The 14995-nt window shown below is 49.4% G+C and overlaps 1 protein-coding gene across 2 annotated transcripts in view; it reads left to right on the top strand.

Annotated features, from left to right (window-relative positions):
* Window positions 1-10068: 10068 nt before the first annotated feature.
* Window positions 10069-14995, top strand: part of RFT1 (RFT1 homolog) — a 36137-nt gene continuing 31210 nt past the window's right edge. For both annotated transcript variants that reach the window (XM_059389941.1, XM_059389943.1), the window contains exons 1-2: window positions 10069-10181; window positions 14464-14549. In XM_059389941.1, coding sequence (XP_059245924.1) covers window positions 10119-10181; window positions 14464-14549 — 149 coding nt within the window. In that variant the 5' untranslated portion in view covers window positions 10069-10118. The remainder of the gene's footprint in view (window positions 10182-14463; window positions 14550-14995) is intronic.

Here is a 14995-nt window from a genome sequence, read left to right as displayed (position 1 = left end):
GAAGAGATCAGAGATGCTTTCGGGTTCCAACATTTTATTCCCCTGAGGGGTCCCCACCAGGCTCCAGCTTGGAAGCCTCCTCTGCCAGGGGGGTAACAGGAAGTTCCAAATGCAGCCTCGTCTATCGTGAAATATGTTCTTGGATTGGCTATGTCTGAGCCATGAGTGACTAAGCCCAAAGAATTCTCCCTTTCCTTGGGGCTGCCTTCCAGAGCATGAGGCTTGGGGCACCCCTTACACAAGAGCATGTGCGTGTGCACGCACACACTCACACATATGCACACATACAAGTTCACGCACGCACTCATACAATCTGCACACACAACTCTTACTTACACCTGCATATAAACATTCATGGTGACCTGTTCACACACACACGCCCCACAACACAGGTGAACACTCACCCACATATGTGATCTGTACATTCTTACTCAGGCACATTCACGCTCAAACATACACATGCCTAGAGGCTTACTCACAAATTCACCCGTACCTACACACACGTGCACACTCTCACACACACACACACACGCTCGCATTCACTGTCACACGCTTACTCATGCATCATGTACAAACTCATTCAGTCACACACACAGGCACACACTCATACACAGTCACACACATCTTCTGTTGCACAAACCCAACCCCCACCTGTCTGGCAGCTTGTCCTTCTAGACCCGCACAGACCTGGCCTCGTCTGCTGGCTGTGCCCTCCTCTTTTCCCTCTTGGTTCTATTTATTTTCTTAGTCATGATGAGCATATTTGGAGAAAGATCTATTTTCACCCTATCTGGAAACATATTTCCCCTTGGCCATGAGCTCTGCAGAACAGTGAGAAGGCTCCGGCTGCCGTGGTGTAGGCCAGGAGGGCTGAGGCCAAGCCAGGGTGGAGACCAGAGAGCCACAGAGGCTGGAGGGCTTCCTGGGATGGTCTTACTGTCCACGCTGGGGCTGCACTTCTGAAGTTCTTTTTGGGTAGCTCTGAACTCAGGGCAGCTGCTCCCCACAGAGGCAACTGTGGCTGGGAGAGTCTGACATTCCTTTTTGCTTCTTCTGTCTGACCTGGGGGTGTCCCTTGATCCTTATCAACTTCTTTCTTTCTTCCTACTTTCCTTCCTTCCTTCCTTCCCTTAAGATTTTTTTTATTAGGGGCGCCTGGGTGGCGCAGTGGGTTAAGCCGCTGCCTTCGGCTCAGGTCATGATCTCAGGGTCCTGGGATCGAGTCCCGCATCGGGCTCCCTGCTGAGCAGAGAGCCCGCTTCCCTCTCTCTCTCTCTCTGCCTGCCTCTCCATCTACTTGTGATTTCTCTCTGTCAAATAAATAAATAAAATATTTAAAAAAAGATTTTTTTTATTTATTTACTTGACGGAGAGAGACAGAGCACAAGTGGGAGGAGAGATGGAGGGAGGAACCTCAAGCAGACTCTGCTGAGCACGGAGCTCAATGTGGGGCTCCATCCCAGGACCCTGAGATCATGACCTGAACCAAAGTCAGATGCTTTACTGACTGAGGCACCCAGGCACCCCGGCACCCCGTCAACCTCTCCTTTCTATGAGGGAGTCAAGCCTTCAAAGATTATCTTGTCCCTCACAGTTTTCAGATGACAAAACAAAGAACATGAGTTATACTTAGTGAACATTTCCTCTGCCTCAACCTCTGTAAAGCCTTTTACATGCATCATTTCATTTCAGCCTTATAATCACCTAGAGAATGTGCTAGTATTCTCCCGTTCTACAGATAAGGAAACTGAGACTCAGAGTGCTCAGTCTGAGTGGCTCAGTCGATTGAATGTTGCACTCTTGATTTCATCTCTGGTCACAATCACAGGGTCATGAGATTGAGCCCCGCATTGGGCTCTGCACTCCGCAGGGAGTCTGCTTGAGATTCTCTCCCTCTCCTTCTGCCCGTCCCTCCTGCTCATGCCCTCTCTCTCTTTCTCTCAGATAAATAAATAAAATCTTAAAAAGAAAGAAAGAAGGAAAGAAAGAGGACACCTGGTTAGTTCAGTGGATTAAGCCTCTGCCTTCAGGTCAGGTCATGATCTGAGGGTCCTGGGATCAAGCCCCACATGGGCTTTCTGCTCGGCAGGGAGTCTGCTTTCCCCTCTCTCTCTGCCTGCCTCTCTTGCTTGTGATCTCTCTCTGTCAAATAAATAATTAAAATCTTTAAAAAAAAAAAAAAAGAGCAAAACTGAGGCTCAGAGAGGTCAAGGAACACGCAGAAGGCACACAGCAGTGGGCGGAGAGCAAGGTCCTCAGACCTCAGCAGAGCCCGACTGCTGCCAGCAGTCACTGTGCAGAGCTCCCTGGAGATGAACAGGGGTTATGTGGCTGGCCCTGGTTGGGTAGGAGTAGGTTTAAACTGAGAATCCCTGAGGGAGCATACTCAGGCAGTGCCTACCACTTGCAGTCAGCTTCGGGCTACATGGTATTGATCACACTGGTGTCAGGTGTGGTGGGGCAGCCAATGGGCAAGGTAGCCCCTGGGAGGGTGCATTACACAGACAGAGCCTTGTCCACTCTGTGCCTCCTCCCTTTTTTGGAGCCGTGTCCCTTCCCCCACACACATGCTCCAATGTGACAGCCCGGGGAGGCTGGGCAGGGCAAGCTTTCATGCTCCAAGCAGAGTCCCCAAGTTTGCCAGCACATAGTAGGTGCTCAGTAACTATTGGCTAAAATTAAAAAAGAATGTTAAAACGGGCAAAGGCTTTCAACAGACATGTGCCCCAAAAAAGACATGCAAATGGCCAATAGGCACACAAAAAGATGCTTAAGAACATTAGTCATTAGGGAAATGCAAATCGAAAGGACATACTGCTTCATAACTGCTAGCGTGACTATGATTAAAACACGGACAATAGTAAGTATTGGTGAGGATGGGGAGACATCGGAACCCTTCTCTACTACCGGTGGGGACATAAAATAGTGCAGTCACTGTGAAAATCAGATTAACACGGAGTTAGCACAACCTCACACCCAGATACCTACCCAAGAGAATGGAAAACATGTATGTCCGCGCAAAAATCTTTATGCAAATGCTCATAGCAACAGTATCCATACCAGCCAAAAAGTGGAAACAACCCAACTCTCCACCAGCAGCTAAGTGCATAAACAGAATGTGGTCAAGCTACACGTAGGACAGGGTTCAGCCATAAAAATTACGAAGTACTGGACATTGCCCAACATGGACCATTCTTAAAAAAACAACAACAACAACAACAAAAACACTATGTTAAGGGAAAGAATCCTGGTGCAAAAGACCTGGCTCTGTACAATTCCATTTATATGAACTTCCCAGAATCAGCAAATCCAAAGACACAAAGTTGATTCTTGGTATCCAGGAGCTGCGTAGAAGCAAGAAAGGGGAGAGCCTGCTAGTGAGTAGGGGGTTTCTTTTGGGAGTGATGAAAATGCTCTTGATGAAATCCTGGTTGACCCTGGCACAACTCTGGGCATATGCTAACACCCCCTGACTTGTACGCTTTAGAAGGGTTGAATTTAATGGTCCGGAATTATTAAAATAAATTATATTTTAAAATATTTCAATATATAACAACAGAAACAACAACAACAAAAAAGGTCAAACGAGTCTCTATGGGGTAGGAGACGGAGGTCCAGAAAGATGGAATATTTTGCCAGGGTCACAGGGAGAAATGAGGTCAGCCCTGCCGTTGCGAATCTGGTGGAAATGTCGCTGACAGCGCCTGTGTGTGTCAGGCACGCTCATTCTGTGTGCCCAGGGGTGTGGAGAGCTCTGCACGCGTTACCTCATTTCATTCTCACCGTGACCCACGTGGTAGGGATTCTGGTTACCCCCGTTTTACAGATGAGGGTCGGAGACTCAGAGAAGTGAGCAAATGACTTCCCCAAAAGGCCTTTGACTTAGATCAGGTCATCTCCAAGTGGTAGGGAAAAGGACCCTGGGAGACCCTTTGTTTGTGGTCTGTTTTGTTTTTTAACATGGCAACCGGCACCCTGAACGCAACAAGAAAGACAGGGACACAAGGAGGGGGCTGCTGCTGCAGCCAGCAGGCTGTTAGAGGGCAGGGAAGGGACGCTGGTCCCCAGCCTAGGATCCTGGCCTTCTGCTGCAAAGCAGCCTCCAAGAAACCAGCATAACAGAGTCTGGGACAACTCTCCCTGCTGGACTGTTGTTCCAAAGAGCAGGACACAGCACATTGCTCAGGCTAGGGGCCTCTGCTGGCTCCAGTCCAAATTCTTTGGGGTTTGGGATAAACAGGGACTGCCCCATTTCACCTCGGTGTGACATCTCTACGTTGCAGCCCTGGGTCCTAAGAGCTAGGCCCCAGGGGAGGTCTCTTCCCACTTGGCCCATGAAGAGCCCTGGGTGTCTGTGCCATGTCCAGGCCAGCCGTATGCCAGTGCAGCTCCTCACCACGGATGGCCCAGCAGCAGCTTGTAGGAAACAGGAAGACTGTGTGTGTGTGTGTGGGGGGGTGGTCTGAGGCCCCACAGCTTAGGCTTAGTCTCGGCTCTGCTACCTGCTGGCGGTGTAACCCTAAGCAAATCACTTGACTTTCCTGAGCCTCGGTGGCCTCCTCTGTAAAACGGAGATAATAACAGATAAGACGATGACATAACGAGTAGAAGTCCAGCTCGCAGGATGGAAGAAAGGATGACCCGAGGTGTTGCATGGGAAGCGGGGGCCTGATCCGACAACATTAACCATTAATTAACATTAACATAACCTTATGGGGGGTGTGGACCACGACTCAGAAAGCCCGAAGGCTGAGTCCCAGAGTATACTCGCAGGCGTCCACGCCTTCATGTCTTCCCACATTGCGTGCTCTGCACGTGGCCACACAGTCATGCTTTCGTGTCCACACTCCCATATGAACTCACAAGCATGAGTCCGTTCATGCACACGGGCGCATACCTCCTCGCCCAGACTTTATGTAACTGAAGGCAGCCCCTGGCAAGCAGGCCTGCTCACACCTGCGAGTGCATGCTCCCCTCACCATGCCCATTGAACACGTGTCGCTGAATTTGTTTTCATTCACACATGCATGCCCACCCCCGTGAACTTGTTCTTCTGGGAGCCACCAGCCCAGCACTGGGGCCCAGGCCATTCATAGGACTCCGCACTCCAGGGCAGTCAGAGCCAATGCCTGGGTCCTCCAACGGGCTCCGCCGGTTCCCTCCCATGAGCCCTCGCTGCTCCTGCTCCCTCGGCCCAGCACAGCCCTGTGTTTGACCCAGCCCTCTTGCCCATTCAGGCACAGCCCAAAAACAGCCTCTGCAGGAAAGCTTTGCTGATGCCCCAGCCGGAAACATCTGTCCCCCCACTCCCCTGAATTCTCCAGGCCCATTTCTTCCACCCCAGCCTGCCTGGGATCACACTTGTGTTCTCCTGGAGAGGGACCCCAGGCTCTGAGAGCACAGTGATGGTGCCCCATTTGCTTTTGAGTTCCTTCCCAAGGCACAGCATGGGATGGTGGCTTCGAAACCAGGATGGCATTGAACTGAACCATACTGCACGCGTGACAGGTCACTCTCCTGTCTCTGCACAAGTCAGTGCCCAGAGGAGCCAGCAGAACCCTGGGCCTATGGCAGCTCACCCTCAATGCATGGGCAGACCCTGGGTCCCCAGGGCAGCATGGTACACCCTTCCTGGCAAGGAATTTCCCCAAGGCCCTCACCCAGGGACTGCCTCCAACCCCTGCTGCCCTGACCACTGACCCACAGCCCAGTCCTGACAGCAAGACCCCTTGCAGGCTGGACAAGCCTGGGGCAGAGCTCGGGACTTGCTTTGCCAGCTTATTTTCAGCTCATTGAAGGAAGCAGTTTTGTTTTGTTTTGTTAAGATTTTATTTATTTATTTGAGAGAGAGAGGTAGGGAGAGAAAGCAGTGGGGAACAGAGGGAGAAGCAGGCTCCCTGTGAGCAGGAAGCCCAGTGCCGGGCTCAATCCCAGGACCCTGCGATCATGACCCAGAGCCGAAGGCAGAGGCTTAATGACTGAGCCACACAGGCGCCCCAAGGGAAGCAGTTTGTACAGGGTGCCTGAAGAAGTGTCCTCAGGCAGTGCTTCTCAGAGCCCGGTCCACTGTATCAGAACCACCCAGGATGTTCGTTAATGCAAATTCCCAGGCCCATCCCAGCCTCTTGAATCAGAACTGCTGAGGTGGAGCCCAGGAATCAGCATTAACAAAAGACACTCTGGTTTAGTCCTAGTTGGGGTCTGAGAGCCACACTGCCAGGGGCAAATTCCAGCACCACCATTTACTAGACCTTGGGCAAGTCTGTTACGGCATTGAGCCTCAGTTTCCTGCGTCTGTAAAATGGGGAGAACAAGGGTGCCTACCCCATGGGGCTGCTGTGGGAATAAAATGAGATCATGAAAGCAAAATGCCTGATACTGAGCCTACAAATGTGAACTATTAGTTGCTCCGCCGGTGCTCTCACCTTCCCCTGCCCCAGACCCCCTCCCCCACCGCCAGGACTTCTGAGGGAGGAGCAGAGCCTTGGGGTTCTCCTTCTGGGAGGGGCCCTGGGGGAGGTTCTTGGTGCAGTACGAAGGCTTGGGAGGGCAGGGTCCTCACCCAAGACACGGGCCACCTACTGGCTGGTGCCTGGGACCGAGCCCAGCTCTGCTTCCTCCCAAGGCACATAGCTTCCTCCCTCCTTAGCGGCCCCCTGGCAACCCGCCCCCCCCCCACCCTGCTCTGCTTCTTGGGAAGACTAGCTGGCTTGGTGTCAGCCCTGGCACTCCCTCTAGCTTTGTAATGAAATAGCCTGCTTGGGTCAGCTTTCCTCTGCAGGGAGGCCACCTGGCACAGAGGGCAGGATGGAGGGGGGCAGCCTGGGGACACAGCTCCTTCAGTGACCACCATCTACAGTCTGGTGTTCTCCAAACCAGGTGACCCCTGGGGAAGAACTCGTCTTCCCTTTTTCCCTAGTGCTTCATCATTCACTTATCCCTGCATTCATTTATTCAATATCCAGATGTGTACTCCATGTCAGGTGCTGGGGCTCGACACTGATCACCAGGACTGACAACCTTTTTCTGTAAAAGGCCAGATAGGAAGTATTTTCAGTTTTGGGGGCACACTATTCTGTTCTGATAGCACGACCGTAATTGCAGACAGTATGCGGACAAGTGGGTGGACGGGGGTGTTCTCCGAGACCACTTTATTTCTGGACATTGGAATTTGAAGTTCGTATACTTTTCCTGTGTCATCAAATGTTTTTCTTTTGATTTTTCCTGCAACCACTTGAAAATGTAAAAACCGTTCTTAGTTTGAAGGCTGTGTACAAAACAGGCAATAGCCAGCAGACAGCAGTTCACCAGCCTTGAGCTTAGCCTTCTACACAAAACCCACAGAATGTGCCATACCCTCTGGGTACCAGTGCTCCTAGAAGAGGCAAGGCCTTTGGAGAGGCTCGGCATGGAGGTGAGGGAATCCTCTAAGCCCACTGGCGCTTGACCACTGCAGGCCTCCCAGAATCCATCCCCTTCATGCCATGTATGTTCTCTGTGGTTCAGATATGGGGACTCTTAGGTCTCCTTTGGGACCAGAAGCTTTTTGAGGGCAGGAACATCTCCAAGCATTTAGGGTCAGAAAGCACCTGGGTTCAAATACCAGCTTGACTGCCCCCTCGCTGAATGACCTTGGGTGAGTCACTAACATCTCTGTGCTTCCTTGTGCTCATATGTAATACCCACCCCAAGAGCTGTTGAGGGAGATAAAGGAGCTGAAACATACATGTACATTGCACACACGAGTGCCGTGCATGCCACGAGTACCACGGAGTCGGTGGTCAGTGCTCATTAGCCCTCAGCAAGGTCCCTCCCCCCACCACCCCAGCACGCAGTATGGCTCTGAGCAAAAAGTGCATGCTCAGTCTCTCCTTACTAAGTCCTAACCTCAAGAATGAGAGAAAAAGGTCCCCTGACTCTGTGCCCAAGAACCCCTCAGAGGCTTTGCTCTTTGGACTTAGCCTGGAGCATTTCCCTTTTGGCTTCTTTGCCCCCAGCAAAACGATCTCCTGGCCAGCCAGGAGATCTCCTAGGCCAGCCCACCAGGATGCCCAGGGTTAGGAGTATGTGGACATGAAGAGCTCTTTGTTGGTTCTGCTTCAGGGGCTAGCCATGGATGAGGCAGCTGCTTTGCTGGGGATAAAGGGAGCAGGAGCCTACCTCATCTCCATGGGGATGGGCAAGCTGCCCAGGTCAAGCCCTTGGGCATCTCAGCCATTAGGCCAAATACATTAGGCTGACCCTTTGGCACTTTGCCCTCCTCTCTAGGTACAGTCCTGTCCCAGGTGGGTGCCTGATTTACCTTGCCCTCCAGAACAGCATGTCCCCTCCCCCTCCAAAAGCCTCTCTTACCTTATCTGGTTTCATATTTTTCATAGCACTTATCACTATGTGAAATTTTATTACCAGGACGGTTTCAATTGGTTTCCCTTCTACTAGATTTTAGGTTCCTGAAGAGCCAGACTTTTGTCTGCTTCCATTCTTGTGATTACCCTTACATGACAGATAGACAGAAAATATCTCCTATTCAATAGATGAGCAGACGGAGGTTGCCAGGTTAGTGAGTAACAGAATGAGGATTCAGGGCCGGGTCTGTCTCATAGTCAAACACATTCTGAGCCTCTATCATTGGACACAGTTTGAGTAATTTGGCAAGATGGAGTGGGGGAGGAGAGGGGATCGGCCTTGAGCCCTGTGGTGTTTCCAACAGCACTAGGCAGCTGTATCAGGGCAGGAGGCGTTTATGGAACTCCTAGGAGCCTTCCCCAATACTGCTGCAACACTCTTGCCTTCTTGAAGCTCATGGCTGTTTAGGCAGAGACACATATTCTAGACTCTTCACTGCAAAGCAGATTGTGCTAGAAGCTATAAAGGTCACAAAGTGCTTGCCAGGTGCTTAGGCTGCTGTAACAACATACAAAGGACTAGGTGGCTTAAATGACAAGCATTTATTTATCGCAGTTCTGGAGGCTGCAAAGTTCAAGATAAAGTGCTGGCTGGTTTGTAGATGGCTGCCTTCTTGCTGCATCCTCATATGGCAGAGAGAGAGCATTCCTTTCTTTCTTAGGTCTTCTTATAAAGGCACTAACCCCATTCATGAAGGTACCACGCTCATAACCTACTACCTCCCAAAGGCCTTACCTCCAAGTACCATGACACTGGGGATTAGGGGTTCAACGTGAATTTGGAGAGGACACCAGCATTCACTCCATCGCAGGTCCTGACTGTAGTACTCGGGAAAGTCAGGACAATGGGGTCTGGGAGAATGGGTGAGGGGCTGGATGGGCCATCAGGGAAGGCACTTTGGGCCGAGAGGCAACAAGAACGAAGTCTAATGCGATAAGGTCCTGTTTGAGGAATGGTAAGTGTTCCGAATGGCTAGAACCGGAGAGTGTTGGGAAAGGGCAGTGGTGGCGTGAGAGGTGGTTCAGAAAGTAGACTGTGGTCAAATCAGAGCAGCCGATGCTGTGCGATGTGCCTTATGTTTTACAAGGCGCTTCCCGCCCATTCCTCTGCTCTGTCCTCACCACGGGGAGCACGTAGGCAAAAGAGGGGGTTTTAGGATCTGAAGCCCAGAGTTGGCACCACTCACGTCTCGTCTTACTCATCTGAGGACAGGGCCCAATTCTCAGCTCTTTAGGAAGGATGACACGCACGTGAAAAGGCTGATTTAACTTCCGGTCCTTCAGTCCTTTCTGTGTAAAATAATGGTTAATTCCTGTCCTGCCTAATTCTGGGGGTTGTGGTCCAGCTTCGTAAACCAAGACCAAAAGTCAAGAATCTTAATGAACAAGGCCGGGAAGTTAATGTTTCTTAGCTGGGAGGCTGAGAGCCTCAGGGACGGGACTTTGGCTATTTTAACAGTTTCACTTAACTCGGGACGGGAAGGGGCAGGAACAGAAACCTCACAAGCTCAGCCCAAACGAGAGAAGAAACGCGGCGTCGGCTCAGTGACGTCATTCAAGCCGGCCGCTTAACGGACCAAAACGTTTCGTGCTCCGCCTCCGCCGTCCCCAAGATCACCAATCAAAGGGCGAGTCGCTCCGTGACGCTATCTGTTTGCGACGCGGCCGGTAGGCGGTGGCGTTTCCGGGTGACCGAGTCCGGGCGCCGAAGCTATGGGCAGCAGGGAGGTGCTGGGTCAGGCGGCCCGCCTGGCCTCCTCCGGTCTGCTCCTGCAGGTACTCTGTGCCCGGCCGGTCCGAGCTCCACCCGCAGCCGGGATGCGCGGGGAGGCGGCCCTGGGGCCCTTGTGAGCACGCCCCGGGCTACACCGAGTCCCGGTGTGGACCCCACTTACAGAGGGGTTGGACAAGAGGCGGTGGCGGCGGCGAAGGAGCGCCTGGGCCTGGAGCGCGGAGCGCTGGCTGGGAGGCTGCAAACAAGTCACTTTGGTTCTGAGCATTGTATCTCCCATATGGTAGTAGGAGGCAGGTCGGGTGGCAGGTGGTCTAGAATATGATGCTTTTAAGGGAAGGGGTTCACTTTCTCCATGTCCCATCGCTGACCCTCGGACCCCTTTTAAGACGCTCTGACTCCCACCGAGTTGAGAGAGACAGTATGGCATAACTAAGAAAAAGATACCTGGTGTAGGACTCCTGGTTCTGCCTTGTGCTAGCTGCATGACCCAGGACAAAGGACTTCGGCCAAAACTCAGCTCCTCGTGGGAAAACTGGGGTCATACTAGTACCTAGCTCATAAATTTGCTACAAGGCTTGACTGGAGTCATAAAGATAATTGTACTTAATGCTGAGCCTAACTCTTAGTACGCACTTCGTAAATATTGGCTGCATTTCCCCTCTGGCTATATGACCTTGGATAAGTCACTTCCCCTTTTTAGCCCTAATTTTCATCATCTCTCGGATAAGGTACATGCCAGTTGGTCCAAATGGTCTCTAAAGATTCTTTTAACCTAGGAGCTGGTCATTCTAAGTCAAGGGGCTCAGTTTTTCCTGTGTTGCACTCTTGAGCCATTTAGCCCTTACTCAGAAAAATCCTGAATCTGCCCTCCCCTTTATTTTAGAGGCAGCATTTCACTTGGATAACAGGAGAGAAAACCGGGCACACTTGAGCTCAAGTGTAATCCTTGTTACTTGGCAGATCCCTGCCCTTGTGAAAAATTGCTTTACTTTGAGCATCAGTTTTCCTCATCTTAAATGAGAACAGTAATGCAGCCTCATAGGGTCATTAGCAAGATTAGATGGCATGACTGTTAAGTTCCTGGCTCATTATGAGTACTTAGTAAATGTTAGGTATTTTTATTATGGTAATAAGGATTTTAAAAATGGTCCTTATAGGAATGAAATGAAATAATCACATAAAGCATGTAGAAGAGTTCCTTGCACAAGATAAATGCTTAATAAACATTCACCTAACCCTAAAGTAGGTGAATCCTGAATTTACCAAGTCTTTTTTCTTCTATTCCACAACATAAATAACGGAGTTTGGTGTTTTAGCCATAATGCTGATTGTTCAATCTTTGATGATACCTTACCACCTGGATTGGCTTCATAAACAAACAAACAAATAAACCACATCTTAGCAGAAAATACAATGGACCAGGAGTCAGGTGCCTACCTGTAAAGTGAAGCTGGGTCATATGATTGTTTGTGACATTGAGTAAATCACTTTGCTCTGAGTCTTAACTTACTTTCTGTGCATTTACCCAGTTGCTTTAAAGGGGCAAATGGGTACCAAATGTAAGAGCTTTTTTAAAGTTCTGAAGTCCTTGAGGGAGGTGGGTGGGGGACAGGCTAGATGGGTGATAGGTATTAAAGAGGACACTTGTGATGAGCACTGGGTGTGGTGTGAACAGGATAAATCACTGAATTCTACTCCAGAAACCAATAATGCGCTGTATATTAACTAAAATTAAAGTATACATATATGATGCATGTAATAAATTCCTTTTAATGTGAAAAAATAAACTGTGAAGTCCTTTACAAAGTTAAATGAAGATTGTGATGCTAATAAGGGCCACTATGTGGAGCAGATACTGTGTAGCATGAACAGCTTCAGAGCTTCATTAACTCAACTTCAACTAGAAGATAGGGATATAGCCCGAGACATTTTCTTAGACAATGATAACTTTGACTCTTGTTAGCATAATTAGGTGTACGTCTTTTTAAGAATACAGCCATGATCTAGGCTTCCGAATCTACTTGAGGTAGGTTTGCGATTACACTGTATTCTGCATGAATTTGAGAGCTTATTCTCTGTCTTAATTCTGAGCTGATCATAGTGAAAGTATGAAGGTCTTTCATTTGTATTTGTTTTTCAAAAATGCTTTCACCTTCACAATCTTACTTGATCCTTGTTCTCAACCCTAATAAGATAGGTAGAGGAGTTAGGAGATGATGGGTTTAACAGCTAAGTCGTGTTTTGAGACTCTGAGCTGAGCGCTTTTTTCCATTCAGGGCTGAATGGAATTGGCCTCAAACGTCTAAAATTGAGTAAATAATTTGGTGTTTATATATATACATGTATCTATCTGCGTTTCCTAGGAGAGCTACAGAGCTTTCATCAGGTGTTCCCCAAAAGGCCACCTTTGACTCCATAAAGGTTAAGACTGTGGTAGCTTGGCTTTGGAGACCTTGTTGCTCTATGACTTCAGTGTTACAGACACTAACAGTGTTAAACTGTACTCTCCGTTTTTGGTCATATCTTTCCCCAGACATTTTCAAACTGTCATGGCCTATTGGCAAACTTTGATTGAAATCTTTCAAGGTGTAGCTGTTCAGGGGCGCTTAGGTGGCTCAGTCAGGTGAGCACCCAACTCTTGATTTCGGCTCAGGTCATGATCTCACAGTCATGAGATCGAGCCCCATGTCAGGCTTCACACTGGGTGTAGAGCCTGCTGAGGATTTTAAGATTCTCTCTGTTCCTCTCCCTCTGCTCCCTCCTCTTCCCTCCGCCCCCCCCCAAAAGGGCACATGCTCTCTCTCAAAAAAACAACCAGCAATGCCTGGGTGGCTCCGTCCATTAAGGATCCGCATTCAGCTTGGGTCATGATCCCAGGATCCTGGCATCAAGTCCAGCATCAGGCTCCCTGCTCAGTGGGGAGCCTGCTTCTCCTCCCTCTGCTGCTCCCCCTGCTTGTGTGCTCACTCGCTTTCTCTCTCTCTCTGTCAAATAAAATAAACAGAATCTTTGTTAAAGAACTCAAATAATCAAAACCAAAAAACAACCAAACAAATTGCAGCTGTTCACACGTAACTCAGAGTGATTTGTCATTTGCTGGGGAGCGCACTTGAGTTCCACCTGCTGTGCTGCCTGGATGCAGAGGGGCCGCTGAGGTTTGCAGCTGGTCAGTATCCCCATTTAGCATCCCCGCCTGGCATCCTGTTCTCAGTCTCCTGCAAGAATTCTTTGCTCAGGTAGTTTTCTTGAATTGACAGGTTTGAAATCTTGGTATATATCCTCTTCAATGGCGATAGCTGGACTCTTTCTCCCTTTCCCTATTTTATATTATCTTATTATTTACAGTTATCGTTTAAAAGTTACCTCATTTTGTGTCGGTGGTACTCAAAAATTTTTTCAAAGGATTTTATTTTGGGGGCGCCTGGGTGGCTCAGTGGGTTAAGCCTCTGCCTTCGGCTCAGGTCATGATCTCAGGGTCCTGGGATCGAGCCCCACATCAGGCTCTCTGCTCAGCAAGGAGGACCTGAGATCCCAGGACCCTGAGATCATGACCTGAGCCGAAGGCAGAGGCTTAACCCACTGAGCCACCCAGGCGCCCCAATAAGTAAATCTTTTAAAAAATAAATAAAGGATTTTATTTTTAAGTAATCCCTATATCTAGGTTGGGGCTCAAACTCATAACCCCAAGATCAAGAGTCACATGCTCTACTGACTGAGTCAGCCAGGCACCCCGTACTTAAATTAAAAAAAAAATATATATATATATATATATTTTTTTCAACTCCTCTCAGGAAAGTAGCAAATATTTTTTGCTTTTCTAATTGAGAATACAAGTTAAAAGAGACTAAAAGTCATTATCAGAATCCCCAGATATTACTAGGCAGAGAAGAAAGAGAAATTAGGCCCTGTGATTCCTAGAGATACCGCCGTCCCCTGCAGGCTCCCACTTGCTAAGCATGTGCTATTTCTAAACAGGCTGGAGTGGGGGCCAATGTGAAGCACTAACTAGAATTCTCTGTCTCCTGGAGCGCCTAACTTTGAACTGGAAGAAATTCACTAAATATTTCAGGGCCTCCCTCTTATCAATAAATTAGGGAGACTTCCATGTGCCTTTGTGGGTTCTTGACCATTGCAGAGGTGTGCTGAGGGACCCCAAGGAATGACATTTCAGCAGAAATGCAGACAGGTGGCGCATTTCTGAGAGGGTCTCTGGCGAAGCTGCTGTCAGTACATTATTAGGGAGAACAGCCACATTGTTTTCAATTCACAAGTAAATGTTCCCAACATAATTTATTCTCGTGTATTTTCCCTCTTTTTCCGTAGGTGTTGTTTCGCGTGATCACCTTTGTCTTGAATGCGTTTGTTCTCCGCTTCCTGTCAAAGGAAATCGTTGGCATAGTGAACGTAAGGTAAGGGATGAGCCCTGGCACTGCCCACAACCCACACCCTGAGTCAGGGCACCTTTGTGTCACCCTCGGATTTTAGAAGCACGGCCCTTTCCCAGAAGCGGAGTGTTCTAGCAGTGGGCTGAGGGAGAGCGTGCTGGGCTGGGGGAATGAGCAGGCGATGTTGCTTCTAATGGCCCCATGGAGTGTTTTCCATTAGCGGCCTCCAAGTGCACATTTCTCTGCCAGCTGTTCCGGTTTGGCTGCTCTGGGAACCCAGGAGAGGAGTGGGAGTAATTCCTTGCAAACCCTGTCTCAGGTATAATCCTGTGTTCTTGTCCTGCTGACAGCGAGGGAAGCAGGAAATCTGCAGTGCTTGAGGATGTGCTTCATAACTGCAGGCCTGGAGCAGGCTGCCTTCCCTCCTCAGTGACTTTTATAATTGGAGAATGGAAGCTAGGGTGAGAGCT

This window comes from Mustela nigripes, chromosome 2 (assembly GCF_022355385.1).
Source record: "Mustela nigripes isolate SB6536 chromosome 2, MUSNIG.SB6536, whole genome shotgun sequence".
Classification (NCBI taxonomy): domain Eukaryota; kingdom Metazoa; phylum Chordata; class Mammalia; order Carnivora; family Mustelidae; genus Mustela; species Mustela nigripes.
The sequence above is the reverse complement of the archived record's forward strand: the minus strand, read 5'-3'. Positions and strand labels throughout refer to the sequence as shown.